The 19554-nt window shown below is 50.0% G+C and overlaps 6 protein-coding genes across 6 annotated transcripts; 3 read left to right on the forward strand and 3 right to left on the reverse strand.

Annotated features, from left to right (window-relative positions):
* The first annotated feature begins 135 nt into the window (after positions 1-135).
* BDV14DRAFT_178443 (uncharacterized protein) lies at positions 136-2569 on the forward strand. The gene is made up of 3 exons (XM_073769586.1): positions 136-224; positions 308-962; positions 1025-2569. Exons 2-3 carry the CDS (start codon positions 444-446, stop codon positions 2174-2176), a joined length of 1671 nt encoding a protein of 556 aa, XP_073625308.1. The 5' UTR covers positions 136-224; positions 308-443; the 3' UTR covers positions 2177-2569.
* Positions 2570-2813: 244 nt separating this feature from the next.
* Positions 2814-4534, reverse strand: BDV14DRAFT_178444 (putative serine--tRNA ligase DIA4). Its single transcript, XM_073769587.1, has one exon. The coding sequence runs from the start codon at positions 4484-4486 to the stop codon at positions 2963-2965; it is 1524 nt and encodes a 507-aa protein (XP_073625309.1). The 5' UTR covers positions 4487-4534; the 3' UTR covers positions 2814-2962.
* Positions 4535-4993: 459 nt separating this feature from the next.
* On the reverse strand, positions 4994-6748 carry BDV14DRAFT_202848 (putative MFS sugar transporter protein; the record flags this gene model as incomplete). Its single annotated transcript, XM_073774142.1, has 2 exons — positions 4994-5629; positions 5771-6748. 2 exons carry the CDS (start codon positions 6746-6748, stop codon positions 4994-4996), a joined length of 1614 nt encoding a protein of 537 aa, XP_073625310.1.
* Positions 6749-7441: 693 nt separating this feature from the next.
* On the forward strand, positions 7442-11493 carry BDV14DRAFT_210642 (glycoside hydrolase superfamily; the record flags this gene model as incomplete). The annotated part of the gene is made up of 9 exons (XM_073775946.1): positions 7442-7522; positions 7565-7678; positions 7715-7771; positions 7808-7868; positions 7899-7946; positions 7980-8059; positions 8090-9609; positions 9681-9754; positions 10070-11493. The coding sequence occupies 9 exons, from the start codon at positions 7442-7444 to the stop codon at positions 11491-11493; spliced, it is 3459 nt and encodes a 1152-aa protein (XP_073625311.1).
* A 2629-nt stretch (positions 11494-14122) lies between these two features.
* Positions 14123-14602, reverse strand: BDV14DRAFT_202851 (uncharacterized protein; the record flags this gene model as incomplete). The annotated part of the gene is made up of 2 exons (XM_073774143.1): positions 14123-14334; positions 14401-14602. The coding sequence occupies 2 exons, from the start codon at positions 14600-14602 to the stop codon at positions 14123-14125; spliced, it is 414 nt and encodes a 137-aa protein (XP_073625312.1).
* Positions 14603-15869: 1267 nt separating this feature from the next.
* On the forward strand, positions 15870-18699 carry BDV14DRAFT_178448 (M13 family metallopeptidase). The gene is made up of 5 exons (XM_073769588.1): positions 15870-16140; positions 16220-16458; positions 16520-17028; positions 17080-18181; positions 18233-18699. Exons 1-5 carry the CDS (start codon positions 16100-16102, stop codon positions 18655-18657), a joined length of 2316 nt encoding a protein of 771 aa, XP_073625313.1. The 5' UTR covers positions 15870-16099; the 3' UTR covers positions 18658-18699.
* The last annotated feature ends 855 nt before the right edge of the window (positions 18700-19554 follow it).

The following is a 19554-nucleotide window of genomic DNA, read 5'->3' on the forward strand; positions in this document are numbered from 1 at the left end:
TAAGGGAGATAAGCGTCCTTATCAGCGCCGCTCTCGAGGGTCTTACCGCACGTGACGTGCATGAGTATGATTGGATCTCGTGACTTTCTGGTCACCATCACCTGCAGCGCTGCCACCAGTGACCATCAACAAATCAATTCCTTCTTCCTGCTCTTCTCCTGAATCCGCCACCACCATGAGTCTTCTCTAGTTGGTGCTCCGGGGATTCATGTCCATGGTTCTTTGTGAGTTCTCCAGGGGGTTGCAACCTTCTGTCCCACCCCGCGACACTCTATTTACCAGTTACTAATCTCAACTATACCTACAGAGTCCTGTCGCTAATATCGAGTCTCTCGGCTTCCTTCCCTGTTCAATCCTCCATCTCCCAACCTTCCTGTGTGCTACGCGTTCCATGAAGCACGCAGTACGCTCTTTGGTGTTGGGCTACCGCGCAGTCTACTACAATGCCAACAAAGTTCACTTCGCCCTCTGAAATGGTTTCCCAAGCCCAAGTGCTCGATCGCTCTGTGCCCGCGCAAAGCGCACCATCGTCCCTGTCGCGTCACTCCCATACGAGTCGCCGGCACCGCTCAAGTCGCTCACATTACGGTGGGCTGGTTCATCAGCCCCAGAATGATTTCCCCATCTTCACTCATACTGGCGATGTCGAGTTAGTGGTGCGCGTCGGCCGCCAGGAAAACCGGTACCTCTTGCACCGGCTCATTCTCGCGCAATGTTCCGGTTTTTTTGCGACTAGCACCCAGGAAGAGTGGTCGCGACAAACGGCGGGTACCCGACCCCCCAATAATCCCGATTCGGGCACCTTGTCAAGGATTAGTGAGGATGCCTCATCATTGTCGAACGGCTCTACCTTGCTGCAGTCGGACGTCGGGGCAACTCCGTCACCCGAGAAGAAGCGATGGCGCTTCGAACTTGATTGGGAAAACAGAGCGGAGGATGAAGAGCCAATACTGGTCCAGAAGGTATGTAGTTTGCCTTGCGCATATGTTGATACGAGCTGAACTGATGTTTCTGGACGATCTAGCCTCCAAGTGCTTCTGGTACCATCGCAAGCGACTTCGGACCATATGCGAAGCCAATGACCAAGCCCTCAAGCAATCACACTGGGTTCGCTCGCTCAATGGCGAATTTGGCGGGCCTACAGTCCGTTATCCATCTGCCACATAGGTCGAGTGCGGTAGCCGCGGCTGCAGCAAACAATACGGCCAATGAGGCAGCGATGGATCCTATTCTCCGTGATTATGACAATCTTTTCCGGCTGTTCTATAACCATGCGCCACTACTGAACACGATCAATATCGCTACTGCATATGCAGAATGCAAGGCCCTTCTAGCCCTGGCGGATATGTATGACGCGCTACCCGTGACTGGTCCCCGCGTCGACCATCACCTTTTGGGCTTCGGGTCCCGCCTCTTCAAACAGATTGCCAAATATCCGCCAAGCTATCTCAAGCTAGGGTACCTGGCGCGAAGTCGTGTCATCTTTTCCGAGGCCCTGATCCACGTCGTCGGCCAATGGCCGGGTGGTGAATCACATCTCCGCAGGGGACCGCTTCCCCCACTCGTCCTCGATATCATCGAAGATAAGTTTGAAGATTTGGAGGACCTCAAGGCCCGCATCGACTCCAAACTTCTGCGCCTTACTCTGACCACATCCCGCGGCGAACGTGTCACTCCCCAGAATGCATACTTGGACTGGCTTGCGGTCTCTCTCTTCCGACAATGGCTTGTTGACAGCACAACCCCACCTCCTCAGCCAATCCTCAAGAATTCTGCTCCCATGAACCATGCTCGCGCCGCATCTACAGCAACATCGACGACTCTATCTGCATCTCGACCGACCGACGCCCCAACGCCGACCACGACAGCAGCTGCCTCTTCGGCTCGCGTCTACCGACTCATTGGCTCCTCCTCATCGCAAGCCTATCTCGGGCACGAGGAACTGAAAAAGTTCCTCAAGGTCCACCCAACGGCGTCGTCGGAGTCCCTGTACACCCGCGAAGTGCTCAGACGCTTTGAACGCAAGATGGACGAAATCAAACGGCTGGCCCGTGAGATCGTCAAACCGCTTATGCGAAATTTCCTCGAATTGGATTTGAAGGGTGGTGAACTCAACGATACCGTTCCTTATCTTACGTGCATCCGAGTTGAGGACGAAGATATCCCCTGGGAATGAATTTACGCTTACGAACCGTTCGAACGACCGATATGAATTGTCAATGCTCGATACCCGCATTAATATTTTTTTGCTCGTTATGATGACTTACGACCTGGTTTTTACGATTTGTTTGGCCATATTATAACAGTATATCTCGACATCTCGGCCTTCGCATGTTATATCCAGCCCCTTTTTGATTATTTTCCCCGCTCCATTTTGACGATGTGACGACTCTCTTTCCAATGTTTGTTTGTTATTTGGGCCTGCTGTACGATTCATCTTCTGTTAGCAATTAACTAGCACACGGCACGGCGGGCGGTACTTATTGCTGAACTTTGACAGTACCATCTATCTAGCAGGCTAGCAGGTCAGATTAATGTACAGATCATGATATTACTTGGGCAAAGCGCTTAATTATTGGCTCTTGTTGTAGCAGCAGTTCGCTTCACCTAGGCACTGTGTATGTATTGGTGAGGGCTGCAGGTTGCCCTATGCAGGCTGCGGCGGCCCAACCCGGTGTAACAGTTGGGGTAGCTTCACAGGATAGATGCCTTATTATAGCGTTGCGTCCTTAATGGATCTTTTCCCTTCCCAAGTTTACGGGCGTAGTCTAGGTAATGTCGGCTAAATTGGAACGAATTGAGGAATCAAAACCGTCAAGGTATATGGTACATAGTATACAGTAGAGATGCTATGAATACATAAGTCTATCATACAATTCAACCCACCAAAAAAGCACATTCTAGACATCACACACCTCACACGCACCAGCGTCTCATTTCCTTCTTACTTCTGTCTCCCTTCTTACTTCCCAGTCCCACCAATAACCTCCCTCTGTTCCATATAAGGCCTCAACACCTCGGGCAAAACAACAACCCTGCGCTGCGCATCCCACCCGTTCTCCAAAACCGCAGCCAGAACCCTCGGAACAGCCATCGCCGTCCCATTAACCGTATGCGGGAAGCGAGAGTCCTTCGCGTTGTTCCCGCGCACGCGGGTGCCCAGTCGGCGGGATTGGTAGTCCGTGCAGATTGAGGCGGAGGTGACTTCGCCCCAGGCTTCTTCGAGATTGGTACTGGAGCTGGAGCTGGAGGTGTTGCGTTTACGCGATGGGAAGAGAGCCTCGATGTCGCGCTTTCGGGTCGCGCTGGCGCCGAGGTCGGAGGTTGGCATTTCGAGGATCCGGCAGGGGAGGTGCAGTGATGTGAGGATTTCTTTTTGCACATTGAGGAGGTTTGTGAAGAGGTCTTCTGATGTGGGTGTTGGTGTAGATGTAGATTTAGATGGTTCAGGCGTGTTGTCGGCCCACCCGAACATCTCGACCTTGGTGAATTCGTGGACGCGGTAGAGGCCCTTCGTGTCTACGCCTCGAGAGCCAGCTTCGGCGCGGTAGCACCGGCTAGGACCGACGAATTTGAGCGGGAGTGTAGAGGCGTCAAGGTCCTTGCCGGCGTGCATAGCGGCGAGCGGTATCTCGGCTGTAGCAGCGAGCGACCGCTGCGGCTTCGCCTTGTCCTTTTCTGCCTGCTCGATGGCCCAGATCTGCTGCTCGCTGTTTTGGTCGCGCGGTTGGAAGCCCGTGGCGTCGGCGACGTAGGAGTAGACTATTGAGGGTGGCGTAACGGGGTTCCAGCCGTGGCGGCGCGCGACGGAGAGGGAGTATTGGATGAGTGCTTGTTCGAGGAGGGCGCCGTCGCCGGTGAGGAAGTACCAGCCCCATCCCGTTGTTGTAGCGGCGCTTGCAAAGTCAATGAGGCCGAGTTCTGTGCCGATTGCGACGTGGGAGCGGGATGGGTCCGGGTTGTTCACCCAGGAGGGAGGTGATTGAGGGTCGTAGTTGAGGTATTCGATGAGTGCTGGGTCTGCGCCGACGGGGGTATGCGGGGAGGAGAGGTTAGGCAGGGAGAGAGCGAGTTCATTGATTGTGTCGCCGCAGATAGCTTTGCGGTCTGTTAGAGTGAGAGATTCATCTTTCAGTTGTTGAGCTTCAGCGCGGAGAGCGGGCTCCTGTTCCGTTTCTTTCGGGTCCGTAGCCGGATTCTGGAGTCTGCCGATTGTTTTCTCAAGCGCTTTTATTCGCGAGCGCGAGGGCATAAGCTGCTGGTCTATTTGACGGAGCTCGTCGGAGAGTTGCTGGATTCTAGAGGGGTATTCGGCGTGCGCGGGATAATTCCGGTCGCGACAGTTCTGCGCGTATAGCTCGGCGTTTTGGCGGATATGCTTGATGTCAGGGACGGGCTTCGGCGCCGTTGGCGGACGCACGGCTGAGGCATAGGAGCGGCGAGATAATCTGCAGTAAATGCAGACTCTCTGTGGAATAGAACGCATTTCTTCCCTGGTTCTCGACAATCGAACCCAATTGAGTTGAGGTGAAGCTATCCAGCATTATTTTGACATCAGCTGATTCTGCCGCTGTATACCAGATTAACACGTGATACATATCTAGCCAGTTTATGCCTCAGGCAGAATTTGTTGTATACTATCGCTCCTGTCGTCGACCACGGTCTAGAGCTGGAGATTGTAAAATCTTTCCTCAAGATATATGCTAGTCTATTCGGGGAGCACTTGTATAGATAGCTAAGTTGTGTGCCGATTCAAGAATTAACATCCCCACCGTCATTATAAACGGCCGAAAGGCCCTAAGACCCAACGATATGCTCCGGTTAGTCCTTATGCTGCATCAATCACTTTCTGGAGATACTTGATTCCAATTAATTATCATGCAAGTCTGGACGCAGGCTTCTGAGTTTGTCAACATGTTCAACGAGCGGAACAACGACCATGGACGGACTCGCAACGTGATGCCCTTCAACTCAACATTTGCAAGTTGAAATATCAAACACCATCTGCATCCTCCCTCTCAATACGGGCCATCTCCTTCTTCGCCTTATGTATGTCCTTGCTCATCTTGACAGGCCAGACTCCTGGCGTCTCAAACACAGCGTCAATCTCCTCGAGACTGAGCCCTCCTGTCTCCGGGAAAATGAAATAACTCAGCAGTAATTGAAGGGAATTGTAAGCGATGTATACGACCCAGATCTTGTAACCAATCTTGTCAATTCCTACCGAGATGCCGTACGTTTGAACAGCTGATGCTCCTCCCTGGATCAATCCATACAATCCCATGCCTTTGGCGCGCAGCGGTAGAGAAAGAATTTCGACGGGATAAAGGTTGTGCATAGTCGCGACGAACATGGCGGAGAAAGTTTGATATAAGTAGATCCACAGAATGGTGAGCCCAGCTGCGGCTTTAGTCCCAGAGACATCATATTGCCAGGATGTTATTGTCGTAGTAGTCTGGAATAGAATCATGGTCCCGAGGCCCAGGAAGATCATTGTTCGTCGTCGGATCCGGTCGATGATCAGAGCGCCCACGGTCGTGAACACAAAGTACGTTGCGGTAGTTCCAAGTTGTATTCCAAGCTGCTGCATGCTTTCGTCTATGCCAATTGTCTCGAGTGCTGGAACCATCTATAGAGGGAAACGAGATTGTTAGCCAAGGTGTGCAACAGGATGGTCACGTGACCCGTCCACCCCCCATGCGTGCACCGTATCTAGGGCCAGGCCATGGTTCCTGATGACAACCAAAGATGGAAATGATGTTTAACTCACGTAGTAAGTTATTATAGCCCCGCCATTCCACGATTGGAAGCATGAATATGCGATCAAAGCCCCTAGACGGTATCTGACTGTGCGAGTAAAGAACACCGAATAGTCCCAGAACTTCTGGTGTCCTGCGCGGTCATTCTCGATAGATGCCTCCATCTGCGAGATAAGGATGTTGACAATCGGCTGATTGATATCACCACTCGTAGTATGGTACTTTGCAATGATCTTCTTGGCTTTATCCTGCCTTCCTCGCATCACATAGTATCGTGGTGATTCGGGGCAGACCACGTATATCCCGAGACAAACGAGAGCTGGGAATATCATGTTGAGATACAGTGGGAGTCTCCACTGCAAATTTCCCTCAAGCTTTGCAATTCCAATCATAGCGGCTGTCATGCACAAGCTACCAACTTGGAAGCAAGCACCAAAGATACCGACTAGAAGACCGCGCAGGTGGACGGGTGATATCTCGGCCATGTACTGCGAGCTCGAGAGTAGGGCGGACCCGAACCCCATGAAGAACCGACCACCCATAAATACCTTCATATCGGGTGCCGTAGCTTGCATAATGCAAGCAACAATGACAAGAACGTTGCCGATGAAATTGACGCTGCGACGGCCGATGATATCAGACAAAGATAGGAACGGCGCGCCGCATACCATTCCAATATTCATCAAAGCGTTCAGCAAGCCATAAGTACTTCCGCTTGTGCCAAAGCCAAAGTAATCATGCCATGACTGGTAGGCGTTGATGCCACCGATGACCGCCCAGTCGACACCGTACCCTGCTTGATTGCAGCCTTGCACGAACAGAATCAGGCACAGGCGCACCCCGGCCCAGGACCGCATAGTAAGCGATTGCTGAGATACTTTCCAGACATCTTCCTCCGTTAGGCTTGCAAGAACAGCTTCCTCCACATGGTGAGCACTCTTCGGGGGGAGGCCTTTCTCCTCGGCATGTGTCGTGATGGGTTCCTTCATGGTGAGGAAGGGCTCAATGAGCGAGTGAAATAATTGAGAGCTGCAATTGCAAAGAGACCCGGAGCTGTATACGGGTCGGCAAAGCTCCAGTCAGGTTATTATACGTGCTCTTCGGCCCTGGTCTCTTTTCCTGGTAGATTGTTCGGATGGTGGCGTTGTGGAAGAAATCAACTGACCAGAGGAAGCGCCAAAACCAGCCGCGTTCTGGATTTGCTCATTCCTGTCTGTCCTCGATTCCACGAATTCTAGCCCTCCGTGAGAATGCTGGAGCAAGGATTTAGCCGGGGAACTCCAGCACTGGCGAATTGGCTGATAATCTGGGGCGATCTAATCCCCAGATTAAGGAGCAACTAGCCCGAGACAGTCAAGCCCTAATCGCTTCCGTTGGGGTGCAGGACACCAGAAGTTCTGGGACTATTCGGTGTTCTTTACTCGCACACTCAGATACCGTCTAATGGCCAAGCGGGGAAGCGAGGGGGATGGAATGATTTTCGGCCAATTTCCGCGAATCGGAGTCTTTTGAGGGGTGTAGATGGTCAAATGCAGGATCTCGCCTTCAGAGACACGCGACGGAGCGAGCGTGGTTCCCCGCCCATTTCGTCTCGGCCACCGGTCCGTGTCGCCCGCGGTCATGATTAAAGGTCTCGGTCGACTACTTTATTTTCTTGTGATGCTGTCAATATCATGTGAGTCATGGATGAGCTTTGGTACCAGCAACCTGCCGCCGGGTGGGATGAAGCGCTACCGGTAGGAAATGGACGAATGGGTGCGATGGTCTATGGTAGGACCGACACCGAGCTTCTGAAATTGAACGAGGACTCTGTCTGGTATGGAGGTCCCCAGAAACGCCTTTCCGAAGATGCGCTGGAAAATTTGCCTCGCTTGAGAGAACTCATTCGAGAAGGTGCACACAAGGAGGCCGAGGAACTGGTTCGTCGTGCCTTTTTTAGCACCCCGGCTAGCCAGCGACACTATGAGCCTCTTGGAACACTGTCGCTGGAGTTCGGACACTTGTTTGACCAGGTCAAGGAATATCGGCGGTCGCTGGACTTGACTGAGGCAATTGCCCATGTCTCTTACGAGTTCAATGGTGTTCGTTTTCATCGCCAGGTGCTCGCTAGTTATCCGGACAATGTCCTCGCTATACGAGTTCGGTCTTCAGAACGGACGAAATTCTTAGTCCGGCTCAGTCGGCTCAGTGAGCTGGAGTATGAGACAAATGAGTTTCTAGACGATATAGAGGCAGACGCTGAAAGTATTACGATGCATATCACACCCGGTGGCAAGGACAGTAACCGGGCCTGCTGCAGAGTGGCTATCCGCTGCGAGGACGACAATCAGGGACCAGGAAAGATTGAGCGAGTAGGCAAATCACTCCTCGTCAACTCAAGTGATGCCCTTATTATCATATCAGCACAGTCAACATATCGGTGCACGGAGATCGATCTATCGACCATGGCCGATTCAACGAACGCACTTGGGTATATCACAGATGAGCTCTGGTTGAGACACATCGCAGACTACCAAGCTATGTACGTTCGGTTGGAGCTGCAGCTAGGCCCCAATAAATCAGATTTACCGACAGATCATCGCATTCGGAACAGGAGAGACCCAGGACTCATGGCGCTATACCTTCAATACAGTCGTTATTTACTGATTTCGTGCAGTCGCGCGCACAGAGGTGACGCCTCTGATTGTTCACTCCCTGCAAATCTGCAAGGCATATGGAACCCATCATTTCATCCGCCCTGGGGCTGTCGCTATACACTCAACATCAACCTGCAGATGAATTACTGGCCCGCCAATGTTGGTAATATAGCTGAGTGTGAACAGCCCTTGTTCACTATGCTCGAACGGCTTGCTGAGGCCGGCACCGAAACTGCACGCAAGATGTATGGGTGTCGCGGCTGGGCAGTACACCATAATACCGATCTATGGGCAAATACAGCACCAACTGATCGGTGGATGCCAGCCACTCTTTGGCCAATGGCTGGTGCCTGGCTGTGTATACATGTCTGGGAGTCCTTCTGCTATAGTCGGGACAAGAAGTTTCTAGCACGAATGTTTCCAGTGCTGCATGGTTGTGTCGAGTTCTTACTCAATTTCCTGGTGGACGACGCCTCTGGTCAGTACAAGGTGACTAGTCCATCTCTGTCTCCAGAAAACACGTTTCGTGATGGGAACGGAAAAGAAGGTGTGCTTTGCGAAGGCTCAACAATTGATATCCAACTTGTCCGCGCCGTTTTAGAGGCCTTTGTTTCGGCCGTGGACGAGTTGAGCATTTCGCGCAATGAGCTCTTGCCTGGAGTTTATGCAGTTCTCCGTAATTTACCACCTATGCGAATTGGCTCCGCAGGACAACTCCAAGAATGGATGGCCGACTACGACGAGGTCGAACCAGGCCATCGTCACGTCTCGCACTTGTGGGCTCTATATCCAGGAAACAACATCACCGTAGACGAAACACCTGATCTAGCCAAGGCCTGTGCTGTTACTCTGCAACGACGCCAAAAATCTGGAGGTGGTCATACAGGTTGGAGCCGGGCGTGGCTTCTCAACCTGCATGCACGACTGAGAGACGCAGAAGCATGCGCAGAGCATCTTGAGCAGCTCCTAGCAACATCAACTCTCCCTAATCTTTTAGATACGCATCCACCATTTCAGATTGATGGGAACTTTGGGGGTGGGGCTGGCATCCTGGAGATGTTGGTTCAGTCGCATGAGGATGGCCTCATACGCCTGCTTCCCGCTTGCCCGAAAGGCTGGCAAAGTGGGCTACTAAGTGGTGTTCGTGCACGAGGGGGCTTTACCCTAGGCTTTTCCTGGGAAAATTGTTTCATAAAAGGTCCGATTGTTGTCAAGTCGGAGCTGGGACTTAGGGTTGAGATTCAGTATCCCGTAGGGCAGCATAGGATACGCAAGACCATGGTAGAGGGCTTGGGCGTCATCACTCTCGACAGCGAGGACAACTAACAAACCATTTCAATATTGGAACATTATGTGTCAGTGCGGAGAAGCTTGGTTGCATTAAGGTCACCTACAGGTGGTCTAGATCGTATGCTATAGGTAGCCCTGCACTTGCCCGTCGTCCTCCTGCACACCCCGCCGGAGAAATGCCCAGGGATAATTCCCAACAATCACCGTCTGGGATCCAAAGCCAAGGCTACTTTTAGCCGGAACTAAAAAGAAAACATGATGAGCTGTCGACGAGTATCATCCCGAGTGCATTTCAAAGCTCATTCCTGAGGTGGCCTTTTATAGCCAACTTCACTTCAAAGAAAGACACCAACCAGCCAAGCAGAGACTGTACCCAGAGACAAGTATCAACCATGGACCTCACCCCCCTCCAAGACCTCAAATCCTCCCTCCGCCCCGACTTCCACCACGGCTACGCAACCGCCGCCCCGCAAATCGAAGGCGCCTGGAACAAAGATGGCAAGGGCCTCTCAATCTGGGATACGTTCGGGCACACCCCCGGTAAAGTCAAAGACGGGAGTAACGCCGATGACGCAGTGCGCTCCTACGACCTCTACCGCGAAGACGTAGCGCTCATGAAAAGCTACGGCGTGAACGCATACCGGTTCTCGCTGTCTTGGTCGCGGATTATACCGCTTGGTGGTGCTAACGATCCCGTTAACGAGAAGGGACTTGAGTATTATCAGGGTCTTATCACGGAGTTACTGGATAATGGGATTACGCCGTTTGTGACGCTTTTCCATTGGGATGTTCCGCAGGCGCTGGAGGATCGGTATGGTGGGATGTTGAACCAGGAGGAGTTTGTTAGGGATTTTGTTAGGTATGCTAGGGTTTGTTTTGAGCGGTTGGGAGCTAGGGGTGTAAAGCATTGGATTACGTTTAATGAGCCTGGTGTTTATTCTTTGGCGGGGTATGCAGCTGGTGTCCATGCCCCCGCGAGATCTTCGTTCCGGGAATTGAATGACGAGGGCGATAGTTCTACGGAGCCCTTTATCGTCGGCCACACGGAGCTGATAGCGCACGGGTACGCGGCAAAGCTATACAGGGAGGAATTCCAGCCAGAGCAAAGGGGGACGATCGGGATAACGCTTCACGGGAACTGGTCTGAAGCCTTTGACGAGGAGGACCCGCGAGACCAAGAAACCGCCGAACGGGCGCGCGAGTTTGAAATCGCTTGGTTTGCGGACCCGTTGTATAGAACTGGTGATTACCCTGCTTCGATGCGCGCTCAGTTGGGTGATCGGCTTCCGCATTTCACGCCGGAAGAATCGAAGTTGGTTTTGGGGAGCTCGGAATTCTACGGCATGAATTCGTATACGACGTTTTTTGTGCAGCATAAGGACTCGCCGCCTGATATTAATGATCATAAGGGGAACTTGATTGTGCATGATAATAATAGCAAGGGGATCCCCCGCGGCGAGGAATCGGATACGCCTTGGCTGCGCATGGCGCCTGAGGGGTGGCGGAAGCTACTTAATTGGATTTGGAACAGGTATCATGTCCCGATCTATGTGACTGAGAATGGGACCACCGCGAAGGAAGAGACAGCGCCTACGACTGAGGTGCTGAATGACACCTTCCGAATGAGGTTCTTCGAGGGGTATGTTGGAAATCTGGCGAGAGCTGTTAAAGAGGATGGCGTTGATATCAGGAGCTATTTCGGGTGGACATTCACGGATAATTGGGGTACGTTTAATTCATTTCTTCTTCAACGCCATTTGCTATACGTTCTCCAATGCCCGGTCATGTTGCTGACGGAATCTATGTAGAATGGGCCGCGGGCTATACAGATCGATTCGGAAGCACATTCGTCGATTTTGACTCTCCGGAAAAGACGAGGTACCCGAAGCAATCGGCTTACTATCTCAAGGCTTTGTTCGAGCATTTAATTGCGAAGTGAGAGGTTCTTGATACGGACAATTTTGCTGGAGCTTTCAAAATATTTTGGCACAAGAGTGTCTGGTACATAGGTAGGCTGTTATAGACCATGATCTGTCATGAGAAGCGCAGCGCAAATTAATTCTAGGTAAGAACCAAATACATTTATATGGGGAAGATCAATCCCATGCCTCTAAGGCTACACGTAAGACTCTAAGAGTCCTTCACCCTTCTACGTCACACTGACTAGTCGCAGTTCTGAATATGGCTTAACTCCGTAATTTAGGATTCCTTTCCTGGGAAGGAAGGAGTCATGTCCCGTCCACGGTCGTTCCTTCCCAGGAAACGGATATGGGCAACCTTACATGCGTTAATATAGGAAGGAGCGACCAGCAGTGGGCCTGTATCAACTGAAACAATTAAATCTCAAGAGCATTCAGTTGGGGTTCTTAGTATCTGTTGTGGCAATTAAACTGTTGTCTTCAATGTATTTTTCATGTCGAAGGTCTAATATGATCTGTTCATGAAGGTCCGCAAGATAGTAAAAGATATGTATGTAATTCATTGACAGTTAAAACCATCTTCGACAGCTAAAACCGAGGCAGATGCCCAATCTAGGCTCTAAAAAGCGTAGTTACAGTCGCGTGCAAAAGTATCCACCAGATCCGCGTCACCGCGTCAACCACGCGATCTTGTCGACTTTTTCATTCAACAATGGCGACACCACGAAGGCCTCTAGCGCCTTTAAATAATAATTCTATTAGAGGCCCTGAGTTGACGCCTTATAAAAGAGGAAAAATTGTTGGATTATTGCTAACTCCACTCTCTAGAGATGAGATTGCTGCGGAGCTTAAGATTTTGCCAAATATGGTTTGGTACACCCTTGACCAAACTTTAAAGTGACAAGACAGCAAATCAGTTCCACGCGCTGGTCGACCCAGAATTTTAAGCGTCAGAGACGAGAGAACCATTATCCGTTTAATCCGCGCGAATCCCTTTATTTCCTATGGAGATATTCGAGCTTAAACCCCAACTAATGGCCTTAAACTCTACCCTACTTTAAATGCTCAAGTGATTAGGCTATGGACACTGGAGAGCCAAAAACAGACTAAAATTGCTTGTAGAGCACGCTAAAATATGTCTAGATTAGGCTCTTGAGCGTCGTGACTGGAGCATGGAGCATTAGTAGATGATTATATTTAGTGACAAGTATAGCATTAAAATTGGAAAAGGCAAGGGGAATAAATAGTGCTTTAGGCTTAACCACGCCAACAAGAAATAGAAAAAAGAGAATATATAAATGTACTCCAAGAGCAAGCAAATTAGTATAATAGTCTGGGGCGCGATTTGGGGTGGTTGTTGCTTAGATATTAATCTTTTAACTTGGGACTCTAAATTGGCACGAAATGGCTACTCCACGAAGTCATTGTTAGAAAGGCTGAACAAACGGCAGCCAATCAATCAGGCGCCTCGCCGGCGTGATACGACGGCGCTAGGAGGAACGATGTTCCGACCCGAGCGTCCCCGTCGTCCCCTGCGAGGACGATGAGGACGAGGGAAGAGATATTTCACCCGGGAGTGAAATATCCAGGCAAGGTATAAAAGGTCGCTCACTACCCACCTGTATTTACTTTCTGCCTCTCGTGCCTTATCTTCAGTTTACAGTAACATAGTCAGATCGCCAGTACGAACCAAGTTACTATTGCATCTTCTACTTTGCTCTTCTCTCTCTTGATATCAGAATACCTAAGGTCCGACTCGACGCTTAGCAGGACGACACTGACCTTATCTGACAGTCATATCTCAAGATCTTGGAGGCGAATCTCTTTAGTATTTATTCGCCTGAGCTTACCTTCATGCAAGACAATGCCCCAATTTATACAGCGCGAATTGTTAAGAAATGGTTTAATAACAACGATATTTAGTTGCTGGCGTGGCCGCCATACTTGCCTAATCTTAACCTAATCAAACATGCCTGGGCGCGACTAAAAGAGGACGTGCATAAACAAAATCCTAAATTAAAGAAGCTTAAAGCAAGCAAAGAACTAATTACCAACCTCTTTTTAAAGGCTATAAAGGCTGCGTGGAGTAAGATATTGCAGGATTATTTTAACAAGTTGATTGAGTCAATGCCGCGGCGCGTTGAGGCTGTCATTGCTGCAGAGGGGTGGTATACAAAGTATTAAGCGCTTGTAAATAGTACTATTAGAATTGCCAGAATTCAAGCTCTAATTTGCATATTTTAAGAAGTGCGACCAATAGAAAATGCAGTTGTAGTGGCCAATGGAAGACGCGGAAGCATTTATATATTTTCGCGTTGCGGGGTACGCTGGTAGATACTTTTGACGTAGAACTGTACATGCAGTCCAACTTTCATCATTGTTCCCAAGGACATTGACGAAATTGTCAGTCCTATCTATCGGTTTCGTAAAAGGACATGGTCTATCTTTCAGAAATTAGCGCCGCAACTCTAGCAACAGTGATTGAATACATACCAAATATTTCCAAGATCAAGATACCTTAGACCTGAGTAAGGTTGATGGTGGCGCAGTCATCGCCAGGGGTCTGGTTATCCTTGCGGACGGCACCAAGCTTGATGGTCTGGAAGAGCTCATCCAGAGGGCAAGCGTAGAAGCTGCCGTGGGACCAGGTCAAGTCGCCGTTCTCGATGGAGAAGCCCGAGTCGCCGCTCTGGGAGCCATAGAGGACATCGCCGTTGCTGCCGACGTAGACTATAGATTATAATGTATGTAAGCACTGTTTTTACCTAGGTATAGAATATGGCAGGTAGTACTCACGCTTCTGTCCGTCGGAGGTGCTCAAGTAGCCGTTGCTGACGGTGAAGTCGCTGCCCTGGTCACGGAACTCGACAGCGCCGCCGGAAGCGTAGATCTGCTTGCCGTTCTCGTGCAGGTAGCCGTCGCCGCTAACGACGAACTTGGTGGCGCTGGAGGTCGCGGCGAGGACGAGAGCAAAGATGGCGGAGATGCTGGTCTTCATTTTGGCGGTTGGTTGGGTGGTTCGGGAGAAGATCCTTAATAGAGAAAGTTGGAAAGAGGAGTTGATGCTGATGATGCTTTCTAGACATGGCATACAAGAGGTCTTATATAGAGAGAAACTACCATGGTACTCACCCTTTTTACGAGGACCTTGACAATCTTTGATATCTATTTCGTGATACCTTGATAGCTCTTAATATCGGCTTGCAGAGTAGAAATGGGGTGGAATAGCCTGTTACTGACGGGATTGCATGGATAGGGCCTGAGTAGTGGATCGAGATGACCTTGAGGGCCTTGGATAGTAGAGATACAAAATGGAAGCAAATGGGCTCCAACCTACTTGCCCAAGCCTCCAAGGTAATCTTGGTTCACTATTCAAGCATTATCAGGTCAGTCTCATTAGTAATGGGCTGTTTGTTCATCTAATTTAATACTTTAAAAGTGGATATCAAAGCTTATCAAGGTACCTGCACGGGCAAGTAACGCTTATAGGTATAGCTGTACTTGCCTTCTTGCCCTACAAGTTTCTTCAGCTTTCAGTCCTTAGTTTGTCGCTAACTCGGGCACTGCTAACGAATCTGGCAGAAAACTCCTCAATTTCGTAGTCCAGAATCTGGCAGTGTGATGGTAGATACTCTAGCAAGTAGCAATAGAACTCCATATATCACGCTTGCTCAACGTCTCAGCGTCTGCGTTGGCGCTCGTGTGCAGTTACTTCTTCCACTGGTTTCAAAGGATCATTAATATAATGAGTGTCTCCGTGGGTACTACAGCGTAAGACTTGTTGCGTCATTGAATCAGGATGCTTGGTATGTTAGATAATGAAATCTCAAACAGACTTCTGCCAGTAGTAGGTAGGCCAATACTGTTACCTAATAGGTGTCGGTCAACAAGAATATGGGGACACGGTCCAAGTACTGAAGACTGGCATGTATGCAACAGTACTTGGATATAATTAGAGCTCTTGGCATTTATCCTGAGTCTCCAGAAGCCACCTAGGTCTAGATTTAGGATAGTTCCTAGTCAGGCTCATCTGCTGCATGGCAGGGGTCTTATTGATGGCTATTGAGGGGTGTCAATTACTATTCAGGTTCTTTGTTCGCAGACAGGCCCTGTTTGCGATCTAGATCACTGCCACGCGGTGTCTTTGTGGTCTGGGCACTCAGAAGCCTCAGCGTTGATATCAGTAACAGCTCATAAATTACAATTGTCATAAACCCTCAAAAGATACTCTCATTCTAAGTGAATTCCTTCAATTCAAAAGTGTAAATATACATAGTCCGCTTGGCTTCCCCGCAAAAGCAGCCGACCCGTCTGGATTACATCATCCTTGGCCTTAAGTTAATAACCGCGTTCCTGGCGTGGCCGTTGACATCTCCCCTCGCATTCAATCGAGCAGATCGGGTCAGATTCAACCCTCTCACGGTTCCCGATCTTGCTCCTTCGAATTCTTGTATCTTGCAATTATCAGTGAGCCCATGAGCTCTTGATCGACAAGATGGTCGATCTCAAAAAGTCCCTCCCGGACTTGCCCTTGAGGTCAGCTCCACTTCTTAAGCTTCCAGTCCTCGAGGCTCATGAAGATCAACTCGGTGGAGATTGTTGACATTAACATTAGTGACGAGGGTGCTGAGGACACCTCCCTTCTACACGGCTACTCTAAGCCTCACCTTGAGAAGGAAGTCGTGTTCTCGGAAGACTCGGTAGATGCCTTAGAACTTCCTCACCGACCCACGAAACCGCGGGAGTATAGGTCGACCCGATCACGGCTCTCGTCTCCGATATGCTGCTTCATGTTTTCGGCGCTGGGCGCCTTTTCCCTGTTGACAATTGGCTATCTTCTGGCAGGCTTTATGGGTACATTATCATCACTTGATGCTATGCTTCTAATGTGCTAATATCCCTCACCTTGCTATAGGAGAGCCGACCACGGACGATGCTGAAAACGCTCCGCACACCGAGGCGCCAACGATCTGCCAGACCCCCGAATGCGTCCACGCTGCCTCCGAAATCCTCAACAGCCTCGATCCCAACTACGCCGATATCGATCCTTGCGTGGACTTTGACCAATATGTTTGTGGAGGGTGGAGAGAGAACCACGATATGCGTGCCGATCAGGGAGCTATATTCTCGGGAACAATAATGCAAGAGGACTCACAGATGCGTCTCCGTCATTTGCTCGAGTCTGATGAGCCGTCGGACCCTGCGGACTCAACCATCTTCAAGAAGCTAAAGGCCGGTTATGACGCATGCCTTGACGAAGACGCCATCCAGAAGCGCGGGACTGAACCCCTCGAGAAACTCTTAGAGGACTTTGAAAAAGTGTATAGCCTTGAGACCTCAACAAAGTCTGAGTCGGGTTTGACCGACGCTGTGCTGTATCTGCTCAAGTCTGCGGTCCGCACACTCATTAAGCCGTCTGTTTCGGTAAGTACTTGGGTCATATATCAAATAACAACATCAATTGACCCTCGTTAGTCCGACGACCGCGATCCGGATAATGTTGTGGTCTTTGTTACGCCTCCCAGAGTCATCGGGCTTCCTGCGCGAGAGTATTATAACAACAGCCAGGTTGTGAGCGACTACACCGCCGTTGTGGAAAAAGTCCTCGGTGGATTTGTTGACAGCAAAGATAAGAGCGAACTGGCCAAAGCAGTTGTGGGATTTGAGACAAGACTGGCGGACTTTACTCCTACGACACAGGAACAGGAAGACGTAACTCAGTATTACAACCCCCGGAGTATTGAGGAGACGAACTCCCTTTTGCCCCAAATCTCATTGTCAGATATCATTTCAGCGTTGGCTCCGTCAGATTATGAGACTGATCGCCTCATTATCGGGTCTCCGTCATATATGGAAGGACTGTCAAAGGCTCTGAAACAGACTACGAGAGAGACTATCCAACACTTTTTCAAGTGGAAGATTATTCAAAGATATGCGGACACTGTCGAAAGCGCCAAGGTTGAGCCTCTGCGTGAATTCAACAATGTGCTTGCTGGAAAAGACCCCCAAGCCAAGAAGGACCGGTGGCGAAAGTGCATCGGTGCCTTGGACAAAGACCTGGGATGGATTCTCAGTAGATTCTATGTCTTGAGTGCTTTTTCAGAAGAGTCGAAGAAACTCGGAGATCAGATCGTTTCCGATATCAAGGAGCGCTTCGTTTTCACCTTGGGTCAGACCAGCTGGATGTCGCCAGACGTGCGAAAGTTGGGCATTCAAAAGGTTGGCAACATTGTCCAGAAGATTGGCTATCCAACAAAAAGCCCCGATGTTATGGACCCGGCCGATGTCGAGAAATACTACCAGGACCTGCCAGTCTCAAAAGATTCCTTTTTCGAGAATGCAATCGCCGTTGCGAAGTTCAGTGCCGAGAGTGAGTGGTCCAAGCTGGGTAAGCCAACAGACCGGAATGAGTGGGAGATGACAACTCCCACTGTCAATGCATACTACAACCCTCCTGGCAATGAAATTGTCTTCCCTGCTGGAATTATGCAGCCACCAGTCTTCCATGGACCTAACGCCCCATTATACTTGTCTTACGGTGCATTTGGGGCAGTGAGCGGACATGAGCTCTCACATGGTAAGCGTATACTTTATTCACTCGCCTCGTCAAAATATCTAACGAATACAGCCTTCGACTCGACTGGCCGCCACTATGATGAAACAGGAAACTACACTGACTGGTGGGATGACAAGACCGTCAAAGACTTTGAAGACCGCGCACAGTGCTTCGTCGATCAATTTTCCGAATTTACAGTGCATGGCAAAGATTCGGAACTCCATGTCAATGGAAGACTTACCCTGGGCGAAAATATCGCCGATGCAGGCGGACTGACAGCAGCCTATCACTCCTGGGTAAAGAGAAACGAGGCCAATTCTGATCCTCATCTCCCAGGTCTCTCTGAGTTCAGTAAAGAACAGCTCTTTTTCATTTCGTACGCCAACTGGTGGTGCAGCAAGACGACGCCGGAGACGGCCGAGGAGGCCATATACAACGATCCCCATGCGCCCAAGCCGGCGAGAATCATTGTAAGCTCCATTTCGTCCACTGTCTGATTTTGACTAACCTTGATAGGGAACAATGGCCAATTCCCTAGAGTTCCAAGAGGCATTCAATTGCCCTAACAAAAAACCCAAATGCAAGCTCTGGTAGAGACTAGAGAGCCTCCCTAGACCACAAGACAGGGATCCGGTTCTGTACTAGCGGCGATGCAGGGATATGTTTATTTGGAATTCTGTTCTTCATAGCGTTCAAACATTTTGGAAAGACCTACCCAATTCGAAAGTGCAATGTAAGCCTCGTTATACAGAGCCAGGAGGAGGCTCACCGACTATAAGCAGACATGTTCCTCCATAAGATTAGGCAGGACATCCTTGCGATCACAACTGAGCTTCCATTCAGTGCGCTTGATCTCCAGCCGAATGTCAGCTACCTACGTAATCCCACGGGCCGGGCGCCAGGGTCCTCTACGTCCTCCGTTGAGGTCCCTGCTCCCTGCCAACGACCGCTTCATCTGAAACATACTTCAAGAATCCGCGGGGCCATGAACAAAGCAATCCTAGACTCCTGGTGGATCTTGAAGATGTAATGTATGTAGGTAAGCAGTAAGCACAAGGAAAAGAGATCTGGGTGACGAAAATCATGAGCAAGCCGGAAAAAGCAAAGAAACGTGGAACTGTCTTCCTGGCCAGTAGAAAAGAGCCGATGTTGTTGGAGGGGGTGGAAGCGGAGCGTCATCTCCGAAAGCCGATAGGAAGAAGAAGAAAGACTGGGACGCGATGTATCAACTCTGGATTTGGCTGAATTTTTGGATACCTTTGGAATAGAGGTGTTGGAGATGGTGAAAGTGATAGAGATACTACTGTGAAGAGAGACTATTAATGTTAGTGTGGTTTGTCTACCAAAGAACCGCGATCAATAGCGAAACCTTGTTGGAGGGCCCTTACCAGATC

This window comes from Aspergillus stella-maris (assembly GCF_047715825.1).
Source record: "Aspergillus stella-maris strain CBS 113639 unplaced genomic scaffold BDV14scaffold_52, whole genome shotgun sequence".
Classification (NCBI taxonomy): domain Eukaryota; kingdom Fungi; phylum Ascomycota; class Eurotiomycetes; order Eurotiales; family Aspergillaceae; genus Aspergillus; species Aspergillus stella-maris.

Bases quoted from the DNA above. Each gene is read 5' to 3' on its own strand.
- BDV14DRAFT_178448 (XM_073769588.1), top strand. From the start codon at position 16,100: ATGGTCGATCTCAAAAAGTCCCTCCCGGACTTGCCCTTGAG. The intron at 17,029-17,079 runs GTAAGTACTTGG...GACCCTCGTTAG, and splicing joins TCATTAAGCCGTCTGTTTCG to TCCGACGACCGCGATCCGGA. The intron at 18,182-18,232 runs GTAAGCGTATAC...TAACGAATACAG, and splicing joins CGGACATGAGCTCTCACATG to CCTTCGACTCGACTGGCCGC.
- BDV14DRAFT_178444 (XM_073769587.1), bottom strand. From the start codon at position 4,486: ATGCGTTCTATTCCACAGAGAGTCTGCATTTACTGCAGATTATCTCGC.
- BDV14DRAFT_178443 (XM_073769586.1), top strand. From the start codon at position 444: ATGCCAACAAAGTTCACTTCGCCCTCTGAAATGGTTTCCCAAGCCCAA. The intron at 963-1,024 runs GTATGTAGTTTG...TGGACGATCTAG, and splicing joins AGCCAATACTGGTCCAGAAG to CCTCCAAGTGCTTCTGGTAC.